The sequence below is a fragment of the Sus scrofa genome, chromosome 11 (genome assembly GCF_054392235.1).
Source record: "Sus scrofa isolate SSC_HxYL_T2T_F1_AM1 chromosome 11, Sscrofa_HxYL_maternal_Yorkshire_Landrace_v2.0, whole genome shotgun sequence".
In the NCBI taxonomy this organism is placed as follows: Eukaryota; Metazoa; Chordata; class Mammalia; order Artiodactyla; family Suidae; genus Sus; species Sus scrofa.
Window position 1 is genome coordinate 8,936,777 of NC_139393.1, and position 24,587 is coordinate 8,961,363.

Here is a 24,587-nt window from a genome sequence, read left to right on the forward strand (position 1 = left end):
GCCGGATTGTTAACTCACTGAGCAAGGGCAGGGATCGAACCTGCAACCTCACAGTTCCTAGTCGGATTCGTTAACCACTGTACCACGACGGGAACTCCTGCATTGCACTTTTGACCTAATTATCTAGAATAAAATGTAAATAGCACCAGATAGGTAGTCAATTTTGTATTTAAGAGGAACTTCAAATCTTTATATTATGGTATTATTTTTCTATTTTCATTTGCTATTATAATATAATTTGCCATATTAGCTTTTATTCCATCACTCCAGGGGCTCTGAAAATGCTAAAACAGATATTGATCTGTATGGGTGCATTCTATTGGCAGCAGGTCTTTAAAGCAAAGGCAGAATTGGTGCTGCAGTGTGAAGCCTCTCCTCACAGGCTTGGTGCAGCAGGGAGAGAGGGAGGGAATGCCACAGGGTCCTACTGGGTTTCAAGTTTACTTCGTGGGGCTGAACTTGATGCTTTGTGTGTCACTATGGATGGAAGCCATGAGCTCTGTAGTACCCACCTTTTCCACATGGTGATGCACGGAGAAAATGACAGTATTTGCTCAATGCTTGCAGTGCAAGATGGGTTTGTTAATAACTGGAAGATAATCTTGGCTTGGCTTTGCCACCGTGGGGGCTAAGGATGTCAGTATCCTGGCACACCTGTGACACATGCATGACTTCAAGGCTGGGAAGCTTTGCTAGGGAATAATCGTGGTACCACACAATCCAGAGCACGGCCACATGCTGAACGAGCACAGAATCTACCGACAGTTTGGCAGGGAAGTATCATAATAGTAAGAGAGTGTTGTAGAATATTTTAGGAAGCAAATCAAATCAAGAGATAGGGAAGCCATTCGGAAGACTCTGTGGCCCTTAGCTACCCTGAGTAGTGAGAATATTTCCTGCCTAAAGGCCTTTAGAAAATGCAGCTTCAGGGCTAACCTCCCATTGTATAATGAGCACAGGAAATGGACATTATTTCCTTCGGGAGGCCCGACGGTGCTGCTGCTGAATAATCCTCACCAAGTTGCAGATCGCTTCAGAGGTTAAGTAAATCACGGCCCTCTGAGCTCAGTTGGGGCACTGGCTCCAGGTCAACCGCTGATGCCATTTGTCACCTCGAGTCCCTCTCTAACCAGCTGTGTGCTTCTCACTCTGCATCTCAGCCCAGAACAGAGTAAGACTCGCCCTCTCCTTGTTTCAAGGGGCTAGAGGGGAGAGGCGATAAGGGAGGTGTCTGTTCTGAATGCGTGCGAAAGCTCTGCGGGGAGGGCCTGGCTGGTCCCGTGTGGTGAGCAGCTCCTGCACGGCGGGCAGCGAGAGAAGGCCGCCAGGGTGCCAGGGTGCAGACCAGGACTGGTTCCCTCCTCACCAGCCCCCCGGACCTCAGTGGGACATCAGGTCAGAGATGCCGGGATCTGACCCCTGCCGGCACTGCTCTCACTGGCTGTGCTTCTGCCTCGAGGGCGTGGGACTTAAATTGTCTTTAGGTGAAGAGAGTGGAGAGCCTGTTCAACCAGCTAACGGAGCACACGTGATCCATAACCGCATGACTCTTCTCTCTTATTCCTACCAGATTCCTTCAGCACAATCGTATTAGACATATATCCAGGAAAGCATTCTTTGGATTACATAATCTGCAAATATTGTGAGTGTGACTTTTTTATTATTATGAGTACAATTGTAAGTGAAGATTCAAAGGGTACAATGGTACTTTTTATTTTTGTCATTTTCCAAAAAGTGCACGCTTCTTTTTATTTTATCTTATTTTGTTCTATGCTTTTTAAAGTGAAGTACAGTTGAGTCACAGTGTTGTGTTAATTTCTGCCGGACAGCAGAGGGATTCGGGTACACATATAGTTCCATTATGGTTTATCTCAGGATACTGAATACAGTTCCCTCTGCTTTGCAGAGGGCCTCGTTTATGCCCTTCCATATGGAATAGTCTGCATGTACTAAACCCAAACTCCCCCCTCCCCAAACACAAATCCGTTCTCCGTGTCTGTGAGTCTGTTTCTGTTTTCATAGCTGGGTTCATTTGTGTCGTATTTTAGATTCCACATAGAAGTGCTATCATAGGGTATTTGTCTTTCTCTTTCTGCCCTCACTTTCTTTTTTTTTTGTCTTTTTGTCTTTTTTGTTATTGTTGTTGTTGCTATTTCTTGGGCCGCTCCCACGGCATATGGAGGTTCCCAGGCTAGGGGAACGAATCGGAGCTGGAGCCGCCGGCCTACGCCAGAGCCACAGCAACGCGGGACCCAAGCCGCGTCTGCAACCTACACCACAGCTCACGGCAACGCCGGATGGTTAACCCACTGAGCAAGGGCAGGGACCGAACCCGCAACCTCATGGTTCCTAGTCGGATTCGTTAACCACTGCGCCACGACCGGAACTCCTGCCCTCACTTTCTGACAGTTTGATCATCTCTAGCTGGGTCCGTGTTGCTGCAAATGGCATTACTTTGTGCTTTTTTAAGGCTGAGTTGTCTGCCGTTGTGTGTATGTCCCGATCTTCTTTATTAGAGGGGCACTTTTTAAAGGCTTGACTCTGGATGGGAAGAAGGGGGAGACACAGGTGTTCACAAATACTTACATTAGTTATTAAACAATTCCTAGTTTCACCAGAAGGCAGATCCAAAGACTCTCTTTATCACGGCCGTCTCAAGTTTGGGTCATTTAGCATGTTATTTTTTTCTAACTCTTGCGAAGTTACCTATGTACTTTCTTCAGACGTTAGTCTATTAAGGACGTGACCAAAAAGACAGAAGCAAAAATCACCTCACATATTTGTTTTATTCTGACATGATAATATAATATAATCTAGTATAATATAACATAGTAGCCCCAAACATGATTTTTGGCCACTTTTCTGGTCCCGGCCCTGGGGGGTGTCACTCTAGGCTTGTGGTGGTCCGTGTCCCCTGGCTGTTCCCTGATTTTCCTCCTCCTGCTCATCTAGCAAAGCGCTTTCAGAAACCACCGTGCATACTTCGTAAGCATCCTCAGTGGCTCATATTCGAATTCGATGTGTCTAACGTGGAGTATCATGTTTGCCTCATTTCCTTACCCACGCTCTTTGTAGGTATCTCAACCACAACTGCATTACGACTCTCAGCCCTGGAGTATTCAGAGACTTACACCGGCTAACGTGGCTGTGAGTATTCCAGCTTCTCCTTCCCTCGTAAAGCACCACAGGCCTAATGACACTCCTCAGGGCTGGCTCAGTGTCCATCTATTTATGTGGCTTGTCTACCATACTTATTTTTCTGCTTATCACATCATCTGGAGCCCGTTACTCAAGCAGTTCAGGCGGTGGCTGTGTGAAGAGCAATCAGTGCCATGCTTTTCCAGGTGGGCTTCTGAGCCTTCCCGCCGGCACTCACCCATAGTGAGGTTTCTCTACCCAGAGGGTTTAGCGTCCTCTGTGCCGTACGCCCCGCTAGGTGCCAGTAGTACTTGCTTCCAGAGTCGTGAAAATTCAGAAACATCTCCAGCAGTCCCAAATGTGGCCTGGGCGGGGGGGCGGGGGGGGGGGGAAATGCCCTCTGTTGAAAAACATTGACCCAGAAAGTAAGCAAGTTAAGGACTTTTTTGATTTCCAGAGAAATCCTAGAAAAGACTGAAAAGATAGGAGCTTATGGAATCTCATCACTTTGCAGGCTTAGCCACCAGCTCCATTCCAGGGACTCTCATGTCAGAGGTCCGTGTTTTCATCAGGAAACCAACAAAGGGCAGTTAGAAGCTGCGAAGGTTTCCCTGTTTTCCGTAGGTCAGCCTGGTCGAGTGGGAAGAGCCAGGGCTGCAGCGTCCAGATCCCTGCGGAGGCCATGGACCCAGGCTTAATGTCCCAGGCGATTTTCTTGATCTCCCTAGGCCTCCTTCTCACCTCTAAACTATAATCGTAACCCCTTTTTTCTAAGAGGGGTGTTGTGAGAATTAAGTCATACAACGTGTATAAAGCACCACATGCAGGATGCCTGGCATACCGCAGGTGCTCAGTGTAGCTCCCTTCTCCAAATCCTGCCCTCAGGTACCTCTGAGAGTAAGAGGAAGTGGCATCTGGCTTCAAAGGCAGCCAAAGAAAAGAAGGCGTATTTCCCCTTATCTGTGTTTTCTTGTTTTTGTTTTGTTTTATTGTGTTTTTTGGCCATGCACAGCACCTGGAAATTCCCAAACCAAGGATTGAACCCGTGCCATAGCAGTGACCTGAGCCGCAGCAGCGATATGCCAGGTCCTTAACCTACTCAGCCGCCAGGGAACTTGACCCCTTACCTATTGTTTTCTAGGAAAATACCATGTAGAGTTAAGAGCAGTGATTTGAATTTGTAAATATTTTCGCTCTTTCACCCTCAAGCTCTTAATGAGTCTGTTTGCATAGACCTCACTAAGGACATCATTTAAACACCAGGAGATCAATGAAGCAGTTGTGATTTCCTAAGAGTTTTTTTCCCGTTCATTCCTCAGTTGGTCAATCCGTAGGTCAAAGCGTTTATGGATCCCTTATTCAGCCCGTAGATAAGTGCAGCTTGTCTAGACCCAGGTCGCCAGAGGTGAAGCACTTAAGTCCAGTGGGAGGTGGATGCAGGGGGAGAAGGCCATCAGAGTGGACATGAGAAGGGCTGGGGTGGGGTCTGGGCATCTTGAGGAAAGCCTCCTTCCAACCACAAGGTGGAGGAAAAGCTTTCTGGAAGGAGACCTGAGCCCAGTGTGGACACATAGGAAAGAGAGCAGGTGTCGGGGGGAGGCAGGATCGCCATGGCCTTTTATGTCTTCCCGGTCTTATTTCACAAGTGTCTCTAACACTGGACATGTTTGTGATGTGTTTTGTCAGAATTCTGGACGACAATCCCATAACCAGAATTTCACAGCGGTTGTTTGCTGGATTAAATTCCTTGTTTTTCTTGTAAGTATTCCTCTACCTTCCAATCCATCTGTCTGTCTATAAATGGCAATGACATCTAAAAAAAAAAAAAAAAAAGCTTACAGAAAGAGCTTGAAGAAAATCAACGCCCCCTACAATTTCTATCAGTCAAAACTGTTCCTGTATTTCAAGCCACAATGACTGCCGCTCCTTCCTGGCCATGGCTCGTGGTATATTTTAAGCCTACCACTTCGTTTCTTTTTGATCTCCTTTAATTCCCTTAAGTCCTAAGGCATGTTTTTATTTGCAGTGGTTGACCAAAGATAGTATTCATTTTTATCTCCTTACTATATTTACATCGGTTAGGCGCTCCCAGGAGTTCAGCTCCAACCACATTTTTTTAACAAAGGAAAGTGTGCCTTGGCCCAGCAAGAGTCCTCGAAAATTCCAAAACCTTTGTCCTGTCCACAAAACTTTTCACATAATTACACTTTCACTGGTTGTTCATACACTTAACCACTGGGATGATTTATCAGCAGGGGATGATTCCGTTCCTTCGCCGTAGATCCTACAGCATCATTATTTTTCCATTTGTGAAAAGGGACCACAGTGTCATACATTAATCATGCATCTCCATATCCTCATGAGTCGTTTTCTTCCCCACTGTCACCTCTTAGATTTGCCAAAGTTCCCAGTGGGGCCTTTTAATATTGTAAATGGTGAACATTTCCCTTCAGATGAACCTTTGGATATACGAGGCTGGAAATGATTGCAAATTGGAAGGTGGCAAGGAAAATGACATGAACCTCAAAACTAGGACCCCACGCATATGTTTGTTTCATTTCATACATTTACACGGCTTCGCATTTATCCCGAGGTTGTGTATCGCACTCAGGCTTTCATAGTTTCTCTGACGTCTGCTCCCTTGCCCATGGCATACACACATCCAGGGACCGTTTTAAAGAGGTCGCAATGTTTATATGCTTCATCTGAAGGCACTGAGGTTATTAGCCTGCAAGTTTCCAAACTGTGGAAATCGGAAGACTACTGTCCTGAGAGTGGCCTGTCATGTTGTTTCTGATGCATCTCTTCTCTGTGTGAAGGTCTATGGTAAATAACTACTTAGAAGCCCTTCCCAGGCAGATGTGTGCCAACATGCCGCACCTCAACTGGCTGTGAGTATGCACGTGGCAGCTAAGCTGATATTCGCCCCGAAGTTAATTCACACAGACACCAAAGGCTCCTCTGTGCTTTTCTTTCCTAAGTCGAAATCTGATCCTGTTACTTCCTGGCTTAAACATCGTTTGCAAATCCCCAGGGGGCTGAGCGTAAAGCTCAAACTGCCCCCCCCCCCCCCACGTCGAGCTCCAGAGATGCCTCTGCTTCTACCGCTTCCTCCACCCAGTCTCTTTCCCGGCCCCTTCTCCTCACCAGCCTTCCTTCCAGATGCACGAAATGTCCCTACAGTCAGTTCCCTGAGCACGTGTTGTTCCTTTAGCTTGAAAGGTCTTGCTTCTTTACCCTTTGGGGTAACGCCTCCAAACGTCCGTCTGAGCGGCACCTGCAGGAAGCCGTCCCAGATACACCCGCCAGGTCCGTGGGGCCTCCGTGCTCCCGCCCCACGGGGCAGCCTCCACCCGCCTCCTCGCCTCCGGCTGCGCCCCCCCTCCTCCCCCGCAGGACGCGGTCAACACAGACCCCTCGGTTTCCCTGACAGTCCGCTGCCGTTTGGTAAATTCTGTGATTTTAGGCCCAGGATCAGCCCAGTGGTCGTCACGTAACCGTGCTCCGCGGAGCTCTGTGAAGTGAACGTGCTGGACCATTTCCACTGCTTGTTAGCTTTTCACCAGCCCCAGCCAAACCGTCATTCAAGCGCCGGCCCGGCTTCCCCCCCACCCCCGCCCTCCACCGCCGTCCTCCTCAGGGTCTCCTGAGACGGGCAGGGTTGGCACAGGCGGCGACTTCCCCCGCCCCGAGAAAGTCTGGATTCGACCTTCACCCTGAACGCTCCTTGTTGTCAAATCAGGGGCCTCCGCACCCACAATGTGAGAACGTTTTAGTACCTCGGCTTTTGATCCTTTCTGAACCAGCCTCAGAATTACTTGTTACAACACTATTAGGTGACCTTATGTCTATTTACCCACTTAAAAAAGTGAGAGTTCCCACTGTGGTGCAGTGGGTTAAAGATCTGGCTTGTCTCTGGGGGCCCTGGTTCGATCCCCAGCCATGCAGTGGGTTAAGGATCCAGCATTGCTGCAGCTGTGGAGCGTAGGTCGAAGTTCCCGGCTCAGATTTGATCCCTGGCTTGGGAACTTCCATACGCTGGGAGGGAGGGTGGCTGAAAAAGGAAAAAAAGAAATTATTTTCTGTTAATTTTTGAAAATTTCTGTTATCAAAAGGCGTTTTAAGGCAATTGAGGTCTCACGTAAATGTGCCAAGTGTTAAAAATGGGCATGATGACCTGAAAAACGCAAGAAGAAAACTCATCAAGGTGAAAAATACTTAGAAAGTAAGCAAGTTCACCCCACAGTGGGAAACCAAGAGGAAAGAGTAAAGCTGACAGGAGAAGATCAGGACCCCCGCCTGCCCCCACCCTGTCCCCAAAATGGGCATCGGCAGCAGGAGGAGACCAGGAGCCAGCAGCCAAGCGCTGGGTTCTGGGGAGACTCGTTTTCACTCTAGGCTCCCACAAACTCGAGGGAAAACATAGGCACCCAAGGCAGAGATGTACTCATTAGCAAGGCTGATCACAGATGAGAGCTGAGAGGTCAGACCCAGCTCACCCCACTTCCAGGGCAGGAAGCGCCTGCCTTGGTCATGCTTCTCCTGCCTCACTTGCTGTCGGGCAGGACGGTTGCTCGTAATTCCAAAGTGTTATACTTAGGCGACGTGAAAGCATTTTCGCCACTCTGCTGAGCAATATTTGGACTTCCAAGAGGGTACAGTATTGATGATTTGTAGTCACTGTGTTTTAAGAGTGAAAAAGAGTTCTCACAAGTCCTCCACGATGGCTTTAAAATAGGATTTTAAAGGCCATGACAAAGGAATTGGCGATTTTAGCATGCGCATAAGAAAGGTTCAGAGGCAGCAAAAGAGCGCTTGTCTTGCACAGGGAAGCCTGTAGGAGGCTGACCAGGGAAAGAAGTTAGGAGACTGGGCAGCGAAGTCAGCCCTTTCATTCCTTGGCGCTGCTGGAAGCTGCCATGTGTTCCCAGGTTGTCCCCTGAGGGTGTGGGATGCTGCTGTCTTAGGTTCACCTGGGAGAACGTTCGCTCTCCACCTGTGCTTCTCGATGGGTGCATACCACCCAAGGACATAAGACAGATGCTGGACCTCAGCCCTAGAGTTTCTGATTCACTAGCTCTGGAGTGGAGCCTGGGGATCTGAATTTTATTTTACTATTATTATTTTTTCTTTTTGTGACTGCGCTCGCAGCATATGGATGTTTCCAGGCTAGGGGTCAAATCAGAGCTGCAGCTGCCAGCCTACGCCACAGCCCCAGCGATGCTGAACCTGAGCCGTATCTGCGACCTACTCTGCAGATTGTGGCAATGCCAGTTTCTTAACCCACTGAGCGAGGCCCGGGATTGAACTGACATCCTCATGGACATTACTTCAGGTTCTTAACCTGCTGAGCCGCAGTGGGAACTCTGTAATATGCATTTTAATCAGCATCCAGGCGATGCTGAGGCCTGGTGCCGGGCACCCTCAGAGCAACACTGCACTGGGCATCACTGAGGGAGGCAGAAAGAGCAGGCACTTTCCATTACTCAGCTTGGGATTCATATCCTGACTCGGGCATCTTGGGGGGGGGGTGAGAATATAACAATCTATGACGTCATGGCCAAGTGTCGAGGCACTAGATTCAGACCAATGTGGGTTAGAAGGTCAGTTCTATCACACAGTAGCTGTGTGACCAGAAGAAAAGTGAATTCCCAAGATCCTCAGATTCCTTTTATGTTAATGGGGGGTGGTAATACCAACTGTGCCAGAGCGTGTGTTATGCACTCAGAGCAAACAGTACCCGACACTGTAAAATCCCACTAATTGGGAGTTACCACGATTACGGTGGCAATATTAGGATAATTATGGTATTCAGCCCAGGGAGTCATTCCCTAGATGATGGGATGACCTTTCCCTCAGTTTTATAAAGCTCCAGCCCTGACTGGGAGGGAAAAAGAAGCAGAATATCAATTATACTGACCCTGCAATAATTAGGAGAAAAGCCTAAAAATTGGAATGAAATGAAAAAAAAGTTCAGAACTGTGATATCACCAAAACGTGCCTCTGGACGTAGGATTTGTGCAAAACCATTGAAAATGTTTTTCCTCCATGCCTTGTAGGGATTTGGAAGGCAATGGGATAAAACACCTTACGAATTCAACCTTCCTGTCGTGCGGTTCCCTCACGGTGCTGTAAGTACACAATGGGATTCAATACATGAAGGGAAAGCCAAGAGCTTTGGAAATCAAAACACGGACAGGGAATTTGAAAGTGTGTTCTCTATACAGCCTTGGTCTGAAACTGCAGCGCTAGAAAGTGCACCCATGGACCTGTGGATCTCGATGCTGAGGCCGTGCCCTAGGTTTAGCTGCCAACCATTGAAGCCTCCTTCTTTTCTGAGGGCCGTTGTCATTTCTGTGCCCTCTCTCAGCTGAACTGGTACCTAACCCCACACTCAGCAAGCAAATGAGATAATGTATGTGAAACTGGCTGGCTGTACAACGATTGGTTGTGCTTGCAGTGACGCTTACCGCTTGATGTCTCCCTTTAAAGAAAAAAAAAATTATGCTAAAGAGAAGAATCTCTTGTGTGGTCGCATGGGCCAAAGATTCTGATTGCTGACGATGTGTCTCATGGGGGCAGAAAGGCACATGGATTGGTCAACGGGCACATTTGCACTAGGCAAGGATGAGCTTTTGTTTTCATCGGAGTTACTAAGTACCTAGAAATGTTCATTGATTCCAGAGGTGGTCGGAAACGAAAAATCACAATATATCCACTTATTGTAGTTTAACCACTTGTTTCCTGACAGACTGGTAAGAGAAAAGGCTATTTGCCAGGTTGCAAATTTATCAATCAGACTGGAAATTAGTATATACTGAATGAAAAAAAAAAAAAAAAGAAAAAGAAAAAGGAAAGGCTATCCCACAAAGGAGATGCAAAGAGTTCTTTCTTTTTCTCATGGGTCATGAGAGGGAACCCTGGAAAATGATAACAAATGGCCTCCATGCCTTCTCTTCTGTAGCCCTCCGTAGCTTTTGAATCACTTTCCCACTCATTATCTCATTTGTTCACACCCCCGTGAGGCAGTCAGCTGCCGAGCCCTCTTTTTTGCTGTTTGTCTCGGAGGAGTCCACCTCTAGACAAAGGAGATCTAAAACCATGGTCCCTCCATCAACATTCAAACTTGTTTGTTGCCCAGATGGGGTTGGTTCAAGCTTTGCTCCTTCTGGAACGTGCCTCACACAAAGGTGCTCTCGAGGCCTTCTCTGAGAAGTATTAACGTAAGGGTCCAGATTTGCATCACATGTGTGAGTGCTGGGGAAGAAACACTTTCTAGAATAATCAAAGTCCAAACAGCTCTGTAGAGCGCACTCAGCACCTCACGTCCGTTCCAGCAGCGTGTCCTGGCGGCGCACGTGCGTGTGTCCACGGTGAGAAACTCTGGCCTGGGTTCCACCGCAGGGCTCAGCTCCCTCCGAGACTTCTAAGCAGGCTGCTTAAATTACGCCCGGATCGATGGCTTTTCCCAGTGAGGACTGATGGTTTTCAGCAGACACAGACCAACAGTGCTGACTCTCCCCATGTCTTGCAGGTTTCTGCCTAGAAATCAAATTGATATTGTTCCAGAGAAGACATTTTCTTCATTAAAAAATTTAGGAGAACTGTAAGTAGCATTGTCTACTAGGAAAATATGATTGCTTCTTCGAGATTACAAATTTACATGGATTTAAATGACTAGTGAGATCCACTAGTAGCAGTCAAAATCCTGTAGACTATTGGATATTCAAAATCAATTAAGAAAACCAACATTATCCTAAGAGCAAATTAAAATCAGACAGTGGGCTTGATAGGGATCTAGCCTACTCTAATTTCCCTGCCTCTTTTCTTTGGGTGAGTTCATATATATGTGTGTTGTTTGGGAATAAATGAGTTTTCCATCGCTGCTTAAACTCAGGGATCTTTATGTCTAATGGCTGGAGTACAGTTCCTTCTCAGATGCTTGCTGAATGAATAACTGACTGAAATAATATTAACTAATTTTAAGTGAACAAACGAATGAAGATGCTTATTATCCCTTAAGAAATGATGGCTTCTATAGCAAATGAAGCAAAGACAAGTGTCTAGAAAGAGGATGCGGCTCATTGAAAAATATTCAGAGAGCTCATGTACATTTTTCAGTTCAGATATATGTTTTGTAGATCTAAGCCTTTTGAAAATTATTTATCTCTTATTAATTCATTGCAGCCCACATAATGGTATATCATTAGAATTTAAAATTGTCTGTTCCATTACAAATACTGGTGATTAGGGTAGATATCTCTTCTTCCTGATCTGAAGTCTAAAAATGGAAGTTAATTTCTTCATCATCTTCTCCCCCATTCTTTATATTTTCTTTTGAAATCCAGAAAGGGCTGTGAAAAGTACCTCAATAAGAGTAATTTGAAAAACAACTCGAAATAATTAAGATAATTTAATCAAAGCAATTAGTATCATAGGAGTTCTCTTGCAGTGCGAAGTATTAAGGATGTGGGGTTGTCCTTGCAGCAGCGTGGACTGCTGCTATGACGTGGGTTTGATCCCTGGCCTGGGAACTTCTACATGCTTTGGCCACAGCCAAAAAGAAAAAAATATATATTTATTAAGTACCTACAATGTTCAAAGCAGTGCATTAGAACTAGAATATTATCGTTTTATGGCAAAAATTTAAAGGCATCTCACTGAGAAGAGCTCACTTCTTTCTCACAGGGACACTCCTGCTCAGTCCTTGGGGGATGGGTATGGATTTGGGTTGCAGGGGGTGGCATGGAGCAGCTGCCTGGGAAAAACAGGAGTATATTTTTATACAAACTTAAGGAGATAGTGGCTTGGGGTCCACATTCTGAAAAGTTCGCTGATTCTCCCCTTACCCTACACTTAAGCAAAGCAACTCCCTTCCTCCCCCAAAAGAGCCCGGCTACGAGACGCTTGCTTTTTTAAAGACCACCAGTGATCCATCCAATCCAGATAGGATCGGGTGATGGAAGAAGAATTCCGTAGAATGAACATGAACAAGGCATTTGTGTTTCCCGAGTTTACAAAAATGTTAGATGTCACTGTGCCTTCGTGACCGCAAAGTCCTCCTGAAGAGGACTAAGCACAGCGAGGCCAGGTCCCTCAGGCCCCTTCCACACAAGACTGTACTTACTTTCCAGCGCAGCGCTTTGCGGGACGTCCTCTAGATGCACGAGCTCATTGTCATCTTGCTCTGCTGTCACCCTCTCTCTGACCTGTGCACAACCGTAGCTTTCTGTCTGCGCCATGAACCATTGCGCTCCTTGCATCTGGGGCACCAGAGCAGACCTCCCAGCCTGCTAGCAGGGACGTCTGTAATGGCATTTGTCTCATTCTTTCCTTATTGGATAGTCTGGTTGCTTACGATAGTTGTAAGCCTCTTTGGAGAAAGAACCGAGTCATGGTGATTTCTGACTCCCACATACCCACTGGGAGCACCAAAGCATCAAAGATAGATAAACTCTTTTGATTGACTCCTAGCAATTTCACATCTGTTTCACTTACCACATCTTCTCTGGTTCAGAAGGCTATTTTGAACTCTTAAAGATTTCTGATTCTTTCTATCCTAACACCTCCTTTTCACGATCTGGAGAAGCATTTTCCTATAATTCCTTCTGGATTTGGAGACCACTATTATGTTTAGACCTAAATTCTCAATTTCTTCTAAAAAATAGGACCATATAAAAATAGACTAAAAACATGTGAACTTCTCCATTCAGGATCATCTGGGCAGATATTGTGTGGCCAGTACTGTCTTAGTTGGCATGCAAAGTAAGGAGAAGACGGAGGTCTTGACCTCAGAAAGCCTCCAATGTAGTTGGATAAACAAGAACTCATATACATCAACCAAGTAGGAATCACAGAGGCAACAAATGGTTGAAGGTACAAGGAGTACCTAAAACAGAGGCAGTTAATCACAGTAGACATTGAAGCCAGATTGGGAACATGTTGGACAGGGGTTGAGAGGAAATTCCAGACGGGAACTGGATGAGCAAAATGTCCCATGTCTGAACATGATGGAAAACACATCCGTTTGGCAGACTCAACACGGGTTTGTTGTGTAACAAGTGACCACGTTGGTTACCTTGGGTCACAGTGGGTCGTATGTTCTGTTATGTCAATGGGATGGCGACAGTTGTGAGGAGGAAGGACTGTCACTGACTCCCACCGTAACTGCTTTGGGTTTTCACTGTCGCCTACAGGGACCTCTCTAGCAATCTGATAATGGAGCTACCACCTCACATTTTCAAAGACCTGAAGCTTCTGCAAAAACTGTAAGTTCTTCTTCCAGCCTTCATCGGATTTAAATGGCAACATCTGAGCTTCCAAAATAATAACTTCACGATGCTTCTTTCCTCCTCCCTTCTAATGGCGCAAAAGGAATCTGTCGTCCAATCCTCTCTTGTATCTCCACAAGAACCAGTTTGAAAGTCTTAAACAGCTTCAGTCTCTGTAAGTGAAATGCAGCACTATCTTGATTATCATTTGAGTGGATGGATGTGCCTGACTTAGAACCGCAGTTGTTTTTAAATGGGTGTTTTACCCCCAGGAGGGCTTTCCGTGTGAGCTGGCATCCTCAGACAGGGGAGCATATACCCTTGTTAGGTCAAGTCGGTACTGAATGCCAGCAAATCTCATCTTTTACCGTTTCCCGTTCAGTGGGTGCGATGACCATTTATTTCTGTGTCGGAAGTTAGGTATAGCTCCTTCCTGAAAATCGGATTCATGTGGAAAAATCTCATCTTAGAATTTTCACCAAGAATTAGATTTGCAGTAGTTTTGTTTCTAAGCAGTTGGTTAAAAAAAAAAATCATGTGAGACTTGCCTGCATTTTCCGTCTCCCTTCCTACCGCAGCCTGCCTGATGTCAGTCTGTAGAGCACGCTTTTTACTTTCCAACCAGTGAAGAAAAAAGTATCCCGCAGATATAAACATTCAGACAATTGATGTTGTTTAGTATTTTAACATTTCGAACATACGAGATTTCGAATGGTACCAAGAACTCTTTTTGTTACTCCTTGAACCTCATCCGTTCCTTTCCCATAAATAGCCATTATTGGTCAAAATTTGTTGTTCTGTTTTCTTTCTTTTTTTTTTTTTCTGTAGAATACCTTACCTTACGACCTTACCTGATTTCAGCCAAAAACCTTTCTTCATTTAATTCCAAAGACCAATCTTTAATGGCACTTTTTATTCTTGGTAGATAGTTCTATATTGGAAATTGATGCAAGACTTAGATTCTCTCTCAGTAGATATCCGTGATCGTTCAGTAATGAAAAAGACTTGGTTCCTACTCTCAAGAAGCTAGAATATAAAAAATATATATAAATGATACATCATTCTTACATGTCAGGATAAATCTCGGGATGGAAACCCAACCATCTTCCCTTCACTCACCACATATTGAATTCCAAAAGCCGAAGTAGTAAGTTACACATCATGCCTTTCTGAAAAGTCAAAGTAGCAATTACTCCATACTTGTCTTTCTTCATTTCTGTCTCTATTGTCTTATTTCTTTTTTTTTTTTTCCTAAAGATTCATTTATTTTACAAACATTATTGGCCACTAACTTAATCATAGCCAGGTCTGGAGCACTCAGGTACACTAGTCTCTGCTCTTTTGAAAATGACAGGCTGTAAATGAAATAATCACATAACCCACATCATGCAAAAATTGTGGTTAAATCCAGGAGGAAGCTAGAGAGTGAAAGACGGGAGAGGGGACAAGGATGGCCCCCATGATGATTCAGGAGTATAATTGCTCCCCAAATCTCACTTCTGATCCCCCCAAAGCGAGGCAGTTCCTCTATAAAGAACTCAACGGAAAGGAGGAAAACTCAGAACCTTGTCAAGAGATTCTCATTTATATTTGCCCAAAAGGAACTGAGTGAGCCTCAAACATCTTTCAAAATAAGCCTTTAAAAAAAACCAAAGGCTTCTGTCTTTTTCGATTGTCCTTTTCCCATTGATGTTTCCTGGGAATGTGCCAGACTCCCTGAATTCAAGCATCCTTAAGAGTCTTGAAAGAATCCATATTTGAAGAAGATTCTGGATAAATGAGGAGTGTTAGGGGTTATCACTGGAGCCTTCTGAGGACATTTTAGGGGGCTGGCGGAGGTAAAGGAGCTGTGCTCCCACTGCTGTTTTAGGGAACGGCTGTGCTGAGCCAGCGCTCCTCTTGTTGCCTCCGCGGTGTTCCACCCCGAAGACACCGCGGCCGGCCGGGAAGGAATGACGGTGTTCAAATCCAGGGTCTCACGAAACTCATTTCAGTGATGTTTCCAGCTCCTGTCTGAAACCCCCTAACCCACATTGTGTGGTTTAAAAAATCAAACTCCAGAGCCAGCTTCATAATCACACAGATCACCCCTGCCACTTTCGAGTCAGAGAAATGAAGGAATGTGGTTTATTAGACAGTAGTTCTGCCTGTGAAGTGACAAAGCCAGCACTGAGTGACAGGAGGCGTAACAAGAAATGGCAATTGTCTAAGACAGCTTATGGTCCACTTTTCATCCTAATTTACATCGATAAACCTAAGATTTTGAAGCATGGTTTTTAGGATGTGACAACGACAGCAGTGATGCAGACGTTCCACCCTAAAAGCATGAAACCTGTTGTGCATATTTTCCAGAGACCTGGAAAGGATAGAGATTGCCAGTATAAGCACACGGATGTTTCAGCCCATGAAGAATCTCTCTCACATGTATGTATGTATGAACGAACGGAGACAAACGTACGGTGAAATGTTGCAGATGTTTTAGTGTATAAACTGTCTCATGTATCGCTGCAATGTGTTTATATGCAAGAAAAGTCGTGTTATTGAGAACTTTTTAATTTTGTCACCTTTGGTCCCTGTTCAAATAGAGTTCAATATTATGATGTGCCGACAGGAATGACACTTCTCTCTGGAAACACGCTGTTTATCCAATTGAGGCCCACTAAGAGATCAGGGTACCAGAATGCCACATATTACACAAGATGAAGTCCCTGGCTAATGGTACTCAGGAGACCTGGACACATTAATTCACCTCACATGAGTGAGCAGTCGGCTGCTCTAAGATTTGAGCCCTTAGGAAGAAAGGTGCTATGTAAATTCCAGGTGTTGTTTGTTACTAAGTGCACTGCAAAATGGAGGTAATTCATCTTTCTAGTAGTTTTTGATAAGTCACGTTAATCTATTTGGCTAAAGTGCACTGTGGAAGTTGTGCGCATGTATGTGTTTATGACGTGATCATTTCTTTATCGCCTGTGTAATCTCTGTGTTCATGATTTCGAAAATTAACCATTGTTATCCGCAACACTAGGGAGGCTTCGCTGTACGATTACCAGTTGGGTGCAGCGAGTGGCTGAAATGGTTGGTGTGAGGTCCTTCTTTGGGAGGACGTTTTGTTTGTGTCTGTGCAGTAGGTGTGATTTCACCCCAAGACAAGTATTCGCTGCACATCCACGTGGTTTTCATAATTTTGCTTTCTGTGGCACCACTAGGTAAATATTTCATGAGGCAACCTATCCTTTCCTTGTTGCAAGCAGAATGTGAGGTCGTCTTAGGATAGAGACGTTCCACCCTTCTAGAACTCAGAACTCGATGGAGAAGCTGCTGCTTTAAATACGAACCTCCAGTTGAGGCCAAGAAGGACCCCCCCCAAAAAAAAAAAATTAACAGAACAATGAAGTAGTCACTCCCCTACTGAGTGGCCTGGGGATTCTTCCTTCATCTTCCTTCTGGAAGGTGTTAATGGAAACACCTCCACCGCAAAGCCCACCCCTTCCGCCTGCCAGCCCTCGCCCTGGTCACAGTGGGAGGAGAGGTTGGACCCCTGTAGGCTACTTAGGGGAGGTTTAGCCTTCAGTTTCTGCAGACACACCCAGCACGAAATCATGCATCGTTCACTTGCTCTTCTGCTTGCGGGTCCTTCTGATGTGGCAGAGAGAACACGGGGATGCATGGGAGGCAGAAGTGTCTGCCTCACGGGGGCTTCCATTTAGCTTCAGGAACCAAAGGTGAAGTAGCAGAAAATAAAGAGTTAAGAAAGGCTGGGAAGAAAAGTGCAGCGGATGGACGTGGGACGTAGAGGGTTCACATGGACGTCAGAGCTGTGACACTCGAGCAGCCCTGGGTGGAGGGAGCCACACCCTGGCAGTGGGGGGGGGGAGGGGGATGCTTCCAGGCAGAGGGAAAAGCAGGAAGGGGGGAGCCTGGCTTGAGGATTCAAAGAAAGCCGACCTGTCTGGGTGGAGTGAGCGAGGAAGGGAAACCACGACCCCAGGGGCATCAGGGAGGCCAGGGGTCCAATCCCCAGAGGCCTCGAAGCCGGTCAGAGTAAAGCTTTGTTGAATTTGCTAGTGAATGGGCAGCTGAGAAGAAAAGCTAGATGGAAAGAATGGAAGAGAGGTGGCAGACGAATACAAAAACAATGAGTTTTATGGGAGAAAATCCTAAATACACAAGGTTCGGAGAATGGCAGTCAATCACATGAAAACCGACCTCCCCCCCCCCGGCCCCCAGTTTAAACACTTCAGGATCCGACACACTTAGATCTGAGTTTACATCGATCCCGCATGAGCCTGTGTTTTCCTCTAGAAATGGTTTGAGTCCTTCCCAGACCCTGTGAAGGAATCTGCGTTTAAGGTAGCTGCTTCTCCTCCTGGCTCCAATGAGACTGAAGAGCCTCGCTTCCTGCCAGTAGCAGGGAAAAGAAGGCTAGTTGAAGGGAACATACTTAAAACCAAGTTCAAGACAGGAGTATTTTTTAGGGAGCTACCTCAGGGCCCTTCCATCCCAAACCCAAGTCCCTCAGTTTAACCATGCCAGCCTACTTTTTGTCATGCCCTAAGAATCACCCAGTGTGACTGGGGACGTGTCCTGGCGATTTCCCAGTATCCCCGGTGCCCCACCCCCGACCCACCGCAGGCCAGACACAGACTCCCACACCCTTCGGGTTGTTCACCTTGTAACAGAAGCGCTCGGTGTTTCCATAATCACCACTAAACAAAATAACCAAGCCTAGGGAAGCTGCATCCCTAACACAGCTGAGGCCCTGGTAGGACCGCAACTGTCCTTCCTGTGTCATTGCTCTGAAGTGACTCTTGTTTTCCCTTTGACTTTAGTTATTTCAAAAACTTTCGATACTGCTCCTATGCTCCCCATGTCCGAATATGTATGCCCTTGACTGACGGCATTTCTTCATTTGAGGACCTCTTGGCTAACAATATCCTCAGAATATTTGTCTGGGTTATAGCTTTCATAACCTGCTTTGGAAATCTTTTTGTCATTGGCATGAGATCTTTCATTAAAGCTGAAAACACGACTCACGCGACGTCCATCAAAACCCTTTGTTGTAAGTATATTTCCTACCTAAACAGCGTTAGGAAATCTTTGCAGAGCTGTGCTCTCTATTATATGGGCCTTCAACAAATGGCACTTCATATGAGCTATAGATGCTGGGCAGTTTTTTTTGTCTAAGTATAAAGGTGCTGTTGTTTTCCTTGGCTGCTCTGTTCTGAATTAGAGGAGCTTGCCATGACCTGAGACCCACTCCTGGGGCTTCTGTCTCGGAAATGGGGGTAACAGGGAGCCAGCGAGTCAAGGGATGGATTGTAGGGAACAAAACTAAGCTTTGTTTAACCTTCAATTGCATAACATCCATGCCCCTCAAGCCCAGAAAATGATCCCCTTTATTTAACTGTATAAGTATATTGGTTTACTGTTTAAAAACTAGTCCCCCCCAACCCCCGACCCCGGCAGGTTACTCCGCCCCACCACCATTTTTTCAAATGATGAAACAGAGATGCAGTGCGGTACTTTAGAACCAGCACCCCTTTGCAAGTCCATTGGCTTCTAGGTGCTATTGGAGGTGTTTACGTTAGTTCGTTATGTCCGGATGAAGGAAGCAGACCTAATCCGGAAACGAAGACAGAGATGCCGAAACTACCAAATACACGGTGTGATTCTTCAACAGGTGCGGACTGCCTGATGGGCGTTTACTTGTTCTTCATTGGCTTTTTTGATCTCAAATACCGCGGGCAGTATCAGAAATACGCCTTGCTGTGGATGGAGAGCTTGCAGTGCCGTCTGCTAGGCTTCCTGGCCATGCTCTCCACCGAAGTCTCCGTCCTGCTGCTCACGTACTTGACTTTGGAGAAGTTCCTGGCTGTTGTCTTCCCCTTCAGTAACATTCGTCCTGGCAAATGGCAGACCTCGGGCATCCTCATTGGCATCTGGATTGTGGGATTTTTGATAGCTGCGATTCCCTTTTGGAAGGAGGATTATTTTGGAAACTTTTACGGGAAGAACGGAGTATGTTTCCCACTTTATTATGACCAAACAGAAGCCATTGGAAGCAAAGGGTATTCTCTTGGGATTTTCCTAGGTAAATTATATTTTTCATTTCTTGGACAGACGTCATTTTGATAGGAATACCATAAATTTCAGTCAAATCATATTTGCCCATTTTCAGAAAGTAAGCAAATATAGTCAAGACCGTGTCCTTTTTTAAAAGAAAAGTTCTTGGCATGTATTTATAGTTTTATTAAACTTTTTATTATAGAGATTTAATATCAAGACAAAAACATACCATCAGGATCCCTGTGTGACTTTTTTTTCTCTTTTCAGGGCTGTATCCACAGCATATGGAGGTCCGCAGGCTAGGGGTCGAATTGGAGCTGCAGTTGCCATAGCAGTGCTGGGAGCCGTGACTGCAACCTACACCACAGCGCCTACACAGCCTACACTGGATCCTTAACCCACTGAGCGGGGCCAGGGATCAAACCCACATCCTCATGGATACTAGTGGGGTTCATTACCACTGAGCCACAAGGGGAATTCCCCCTGGAAGATCCTTTTATTATCTGCAAGACCCTTTGATTTCATGTTCATAGACAGTGACTATGAGCTGTAGGAACTAGATCCAGTGCCTCATCCTGTGACTCTATCATATTATTTGAACTCATTTTTTTAGAATCTAGATATAAGCTAAATAAGTAATAAAATTCTGGAAACTCACTAGCAGGAGAGAATCTGCATGGAGATACCAGGAAGGCTTATCGCCTTTTGTAAATGCAGCTCTAAAGTCAGCAGTGCAAGGGTGCTTAATAAAACTCTTTGCTTTCCAGTTCTCTTAATTTTCCCTATTTTTTTTTTTTTTTTAAGAAAAGAAAGCCCTACCTTCTCTATTACCCACTGGCCTTTTTTTTCTTTTCCCCTGTCAAATGTTTCTCCCTCAAAATACATCTCTGTCTGTCTGCCCTTTCTTATTGTTCCTACCTCCTGCTATCACCTTTGTGTAAAACCCTACAGTCTCCGCCCTGAACTCTTCCATTAGCCCTTACTGGCCTTTCGGGCCCCGTGGTCTCCTCTCTTCTTTTTATCTGTTCCCTGTCTGAGTGCCAGAAGGACCGGGTAGCCTCTGCTCAGAGACCTTCAGGAACTTGCCACTACAAGGTCAAGTTTAAAGTAGTCACTTAAAGCCCATCGCAAAGTGGCCGTAACCCCCAGTCCCAGCTCTTCACTATCTATTGGATCTCTTCTTCCTCTGAAACATAAAACACTTTATTTGCACCCTCGTAATAGTACTCTTCACATGCAACCCTGTTTGACAGCCGTGTTTCCATGGCTCTGTCACCACCGCAATACTGGAAACCTTTGCTGGCATAGGTGCACTCCATGGAAACCCTCTCTCTCTCTCTCTCTCTCTCTCTCTCTCACACACACACACACACACACACACACACACAGTACATTGTAATCATTGTGTCAGAAAGGATTTATTAAGCACCTTCAATAGACCAGGCACTATTCGGAGTACTGACGATAAAACAGATAAGACAGACTGGTCCTCACAGACCTGCAGCCAGAAAGGGGGACGAAGACAAGGCAGCCCGTCCTCATGTCACAGGCTGACAGATGCCATGCAGGAGGAGGACAGGATGGTTTAGAAGCCCAGAGCTGAGGGCGTCCCAGTGAAAAATGAATCCGAACTGAGGCCCAAATGACAAGGACGTGTTAGCCAACTGCAGGCAGAGGTCACATTCTAGGAGTTAGAGGCCCAGCCAAGGAACAGGCCCAGAGGAAGGGCAGACGACGTCTGGCATGGCCGGATCTTACAGTTAAGGTGTGGGGGTCGGCTGAAAGCGTTTAGCACCTGTGGTATGTTCCAGAGAGATAGAGGGCAATACGCCCCCTGACACACGCATCCTGCCCTTGTCATCACCTACGAGTGCACAGTTCACCTGGGAGAGGTGGGATTCCACGTCCTTTTCTTTTTGCTTAAAAAATACGAGAATATACAGTTGTTACATTAATTTTAGAATAGATTCGGAATTAGAGAGGAGTCGCAGTGACAGCAGCGTTTCCATAGACCCTGGCCCCGGATGTTAACACCTCACACCCCTGTGGTGCTCTCAGAACATACCCTTATGCATTTTTCGATAAGTCTGATTTCAGAGTTTGTACCAGGGGAGCATCTTTTTCTGTTCTTATTTTTGTCTTTTTAGAGCCGCACTGTCAGCATGTGGACGTTCCCAGGCTAGGGGTCAAATCGGAGCTACAGCTGCCGGCCTACCCCACAGCCACCCCGAAGTGGGACCCGGGCCTCGTCTGCAACCTACACCACAGCTCACAGCAATGCCAGATCCCCAACCCGCTGAATGAGGCCACGGATGGAACCCACATCCTCATGGATGCTAGTCAGACTCATTTCTGCTGTGCCGCAACGGGAACGCCCACCAGAGAAGCGTCTTTAACAGGGATTTTATTCTATTCTTAGCTGAACTTCCTACCAGTAGGCCTAATATAAACCAATTTCGTGGAATTCTATTGTACGGCTTTGTAATGAGATTCCACGGAATATGGATGTTTGGCATGAAAACAATGGAGCGCCGTGAATTTACAGTGTTTTTTTCACTAGACTTCACCAGTCTCACAATCTAGTCACATGCACATTTTTTTAACAACAACCTTGACATTATACGCGAATTTTATGTTCACTGTAAGGAATAAGATGATCCCTCTTAGGGTTTTTACTACAGCAAAAATATACCAAACTGACAAAAAAGTCAGCGGTATAGGGCAACGATAAGTAAGAATTCTCTGAACATACTTGACCCAAGAGAGTAATTCATACAGCTGAACTTTCATTTTTTTCTTATTCTCCCCCTCTTTTTTTTTCTAAAGCAAGTCTAAAAGGTTCTGAATTTTAGTTTAGATTACTATGGGAAATGTAAAGAAAAATTAACATGTATTTTTATCTTATGTGTTATTTTTATTCAGGACCCAAAAAATACATGGGAAATAATGGTTCTGAGGCTGTCCTCCTCTTGATAGTCCAAGGTTATCTTTTCGTATTTATAAAGGAATGGGGGCATATGGATGTTTTTGAAATGTGCATACGATTACAGGAATCCTTTAAGATTTGAATCTGCAGAGGGCCAAAATGAAATACCTCTTTTCCTGCTTTAAAAGAGCTAACATTTACCTTGTGATATACCTAGATCTGAATTTCAAAGTCTCTAATTCTTGGTTCGGGGTTCATGTCTTTGAAATACCTTTTGGATCTGGCAAACACAATTCCTTTAGCTTATTCCAGTGGATAGCCTTGGGTTCAGGGTTTTAGCTGATTACGACTGGGCTTATACAAAGAATGCTGCTTGGACGTACCGGGGACGAGGCACCACGCTGCACTTGTCAGTAATGTGGAATTTCTCTTGTGTGCTCCTGAGATGTTGTTAAGAGGTGTGCTTTCCCCAACAGGTGTGAATCTGCTGGCTTTTCTCATCATTGTGTTTGCCTATACTATTATGTTCTGTTCCATTCAAAAAACTGCCTTGCAGACTTCAGAAGTGAGGAGTCCCACTGGAAGAGAGGTGGCTGTGGCGAACCGTTTCTTTTTTATAGTGTTCTCTGATGCCATCTGCTGGATTCCCGTATTTGTCATTAAAATTCTCTCCCTCTTCCGGGTGGAAATACCAGGTCAGTCCCTTCTCTTCTTCCCAAGTACATGGTGTCTTCATGTGTTCTTTGTTTGACGAGGTCAGAATACAGTGTCTGACACACAGTAACTTCTCCATCAGTACCTCCAACTGGAATGCAACACGTTACGATGCCCTCAGTGGTTTGCGATCAGCACTCTAGAGAGAAACTGGGTAAGGATGCAATCCAGACGAGAACGATAAAAACGCAGGAGACAGAGGGAAACTAAGTCGTCGTGCCTTGCTTCTACCTGAGCGAGATGGTGGTTCTTAACCAAGAATATATAAGAATAAAACACAACAAAATATCTATGCCCAGGTTCCCATTGGCCTCTGGATTTTGTCTCTAGGGACTAAGGCCTACTCATGGGTGTTTGGGGAAAGTTTCCCCTGGGATTCTGAGGTGCACACTCTGGGTTAAGAACCCCCGGTGCACATCATGGCCCCAGCCTTGTGGCTGCCACCCTGGGGCCTGTGGGTGCTGGGTGTTCTGTGCAAGTGCCTGATCCAGAAGGCCAGGCCCCCACCCACCTCTGCTTCAACCTGAGGAAATCACCTTTCATGAGTCGGGATTTTTCTGGAAGCTCTTTCTGTGACCTAGAAATTATCACCATCCTAGGGGCCAGCCACTCTCAGGGACACAGGCTTTGGGGTCATCTTGCACTCACTGTTTCAGCCGCTTGCCAAGCTCTTTGGTGTGTTCCTCCAGGCCAGGAATTGTCTTCTTCCTCGTGATCCTCCACGGTCAGACCTGGGGTTGACACGGAAGCCCTGAGAAAAGAGTGATGAATGCACAGGCAGCGAATCATCTGCCTTGTCAAATGATTCGCTGCAAAATGACACACGATGTGGGCAGCCTCCGCTTAACTCTCAGCTCAGTCTCACAACAAGGCAGAGATGTCCCTGAGCCATGTCAGACGCATGTGGGGGGAAGATGGAGGAGGTCAGCGCTGACGGCTCTGCTCGGTGGCCTCTGCTGGGTGGGGAGAGCAGGAGCCCTAAGAATATGGGTGAGATCACCCCTGGAAGCCAGTTACACACAAAGAACGGGGTTCTTAAGTATCAGTGGTCACAGAGAACTTGATAACAGTCGACTGCAGTTTCCCAGGCATCTCAGTATTTACATCCTAGCATTTCAATGCGGCAGGACTAAAATGTCCTTTGGCCTCCATTGCTCATGGAATATAGTCCAAATGCTGGGATTAACATGAAGACATGTCTTGCCTCCCATCCCACTCTCATATAGTCTACATTCCAGGAAGAATAGAATAGAACTTGGGGGATTTCCCTGCACCTTTTTTTTTTGGAGGGTGGGCGCTTTTTAGGGCTGCACCTGCGGCATATGGAAGTTCCCAGGGTAGGGGTCGAATCAGAGCTGCAGCTGCCAGCCTACACCACAGCCACAGCAACGCCAGCTCCGAGCCACGTCTGCAACCTTCACCACAGCTCACGACAACACCGGATCCTTAACCCACTGAGCGAGGCCAGGGAT

The 24,587-nt window shown here is 46.0% G+C and overlaps 1 protein-coding gene across 6 annotated transcripts in view; it reads left to right on the top strand.

Moving 5' to 3' along the window:
* Positions 1–24,587, top strand: part of RXFP2 (relaxin family peptide receptor 2) — a 103,624-nt gene that overhangs the window by 76,743 nt on the left and 2,294 nt on the right. For 4 of the 6 annotated variants that reach the window (XM_084981406.1, XM_084981408.1, XM_084981407.1 and 1 more), the window contains 12 exons: positions 1,571–1,642; positions 3,076–3,147; positions 4,825–4,896; positions 5,958–6,029; positions 9,198–9,269; positions 10,673–10,744; positions 13,335–13,406; positions 13,513–13,584; positions 15,762–15,833; positions 18,239–18,468; positions 19,090–19,500; positions 22,878–23,096. In XM_084981406.1, coding sequence (XP_084837532.1) covers positions 1,571–1,642; positions 3,076–3,147; positions 4,825–4,896; positions 5,958–6,029; positions 9,198–9,269; positions 10,673–10,744; positions 13,335–13,406; positions 13,513–13,584; positions 15,762–15,833; positions 18,239–18,468; positions 19,090–19,500; positions 22,878–23,096 — 1,508 coding nt within the window. The remainder of the gene's footprint in view (positions 1–1,570; positions 1,643–3,075; positions 3,148–4,824; positions 4,897–5,957; positions 6,030–9,197; positions 9,270–10,672; positions 10,745–13,334; positions 13,407–13,512; positions 13,585–15,761; positions 15,834–18,238; positions 18,469–19,089; positions 19,501–22,877; positions 23,097–24,587) is intronic. The other 2 variants (XR_014819152.1, XR_014819154.1) reach the window with 2 other exon arrangements.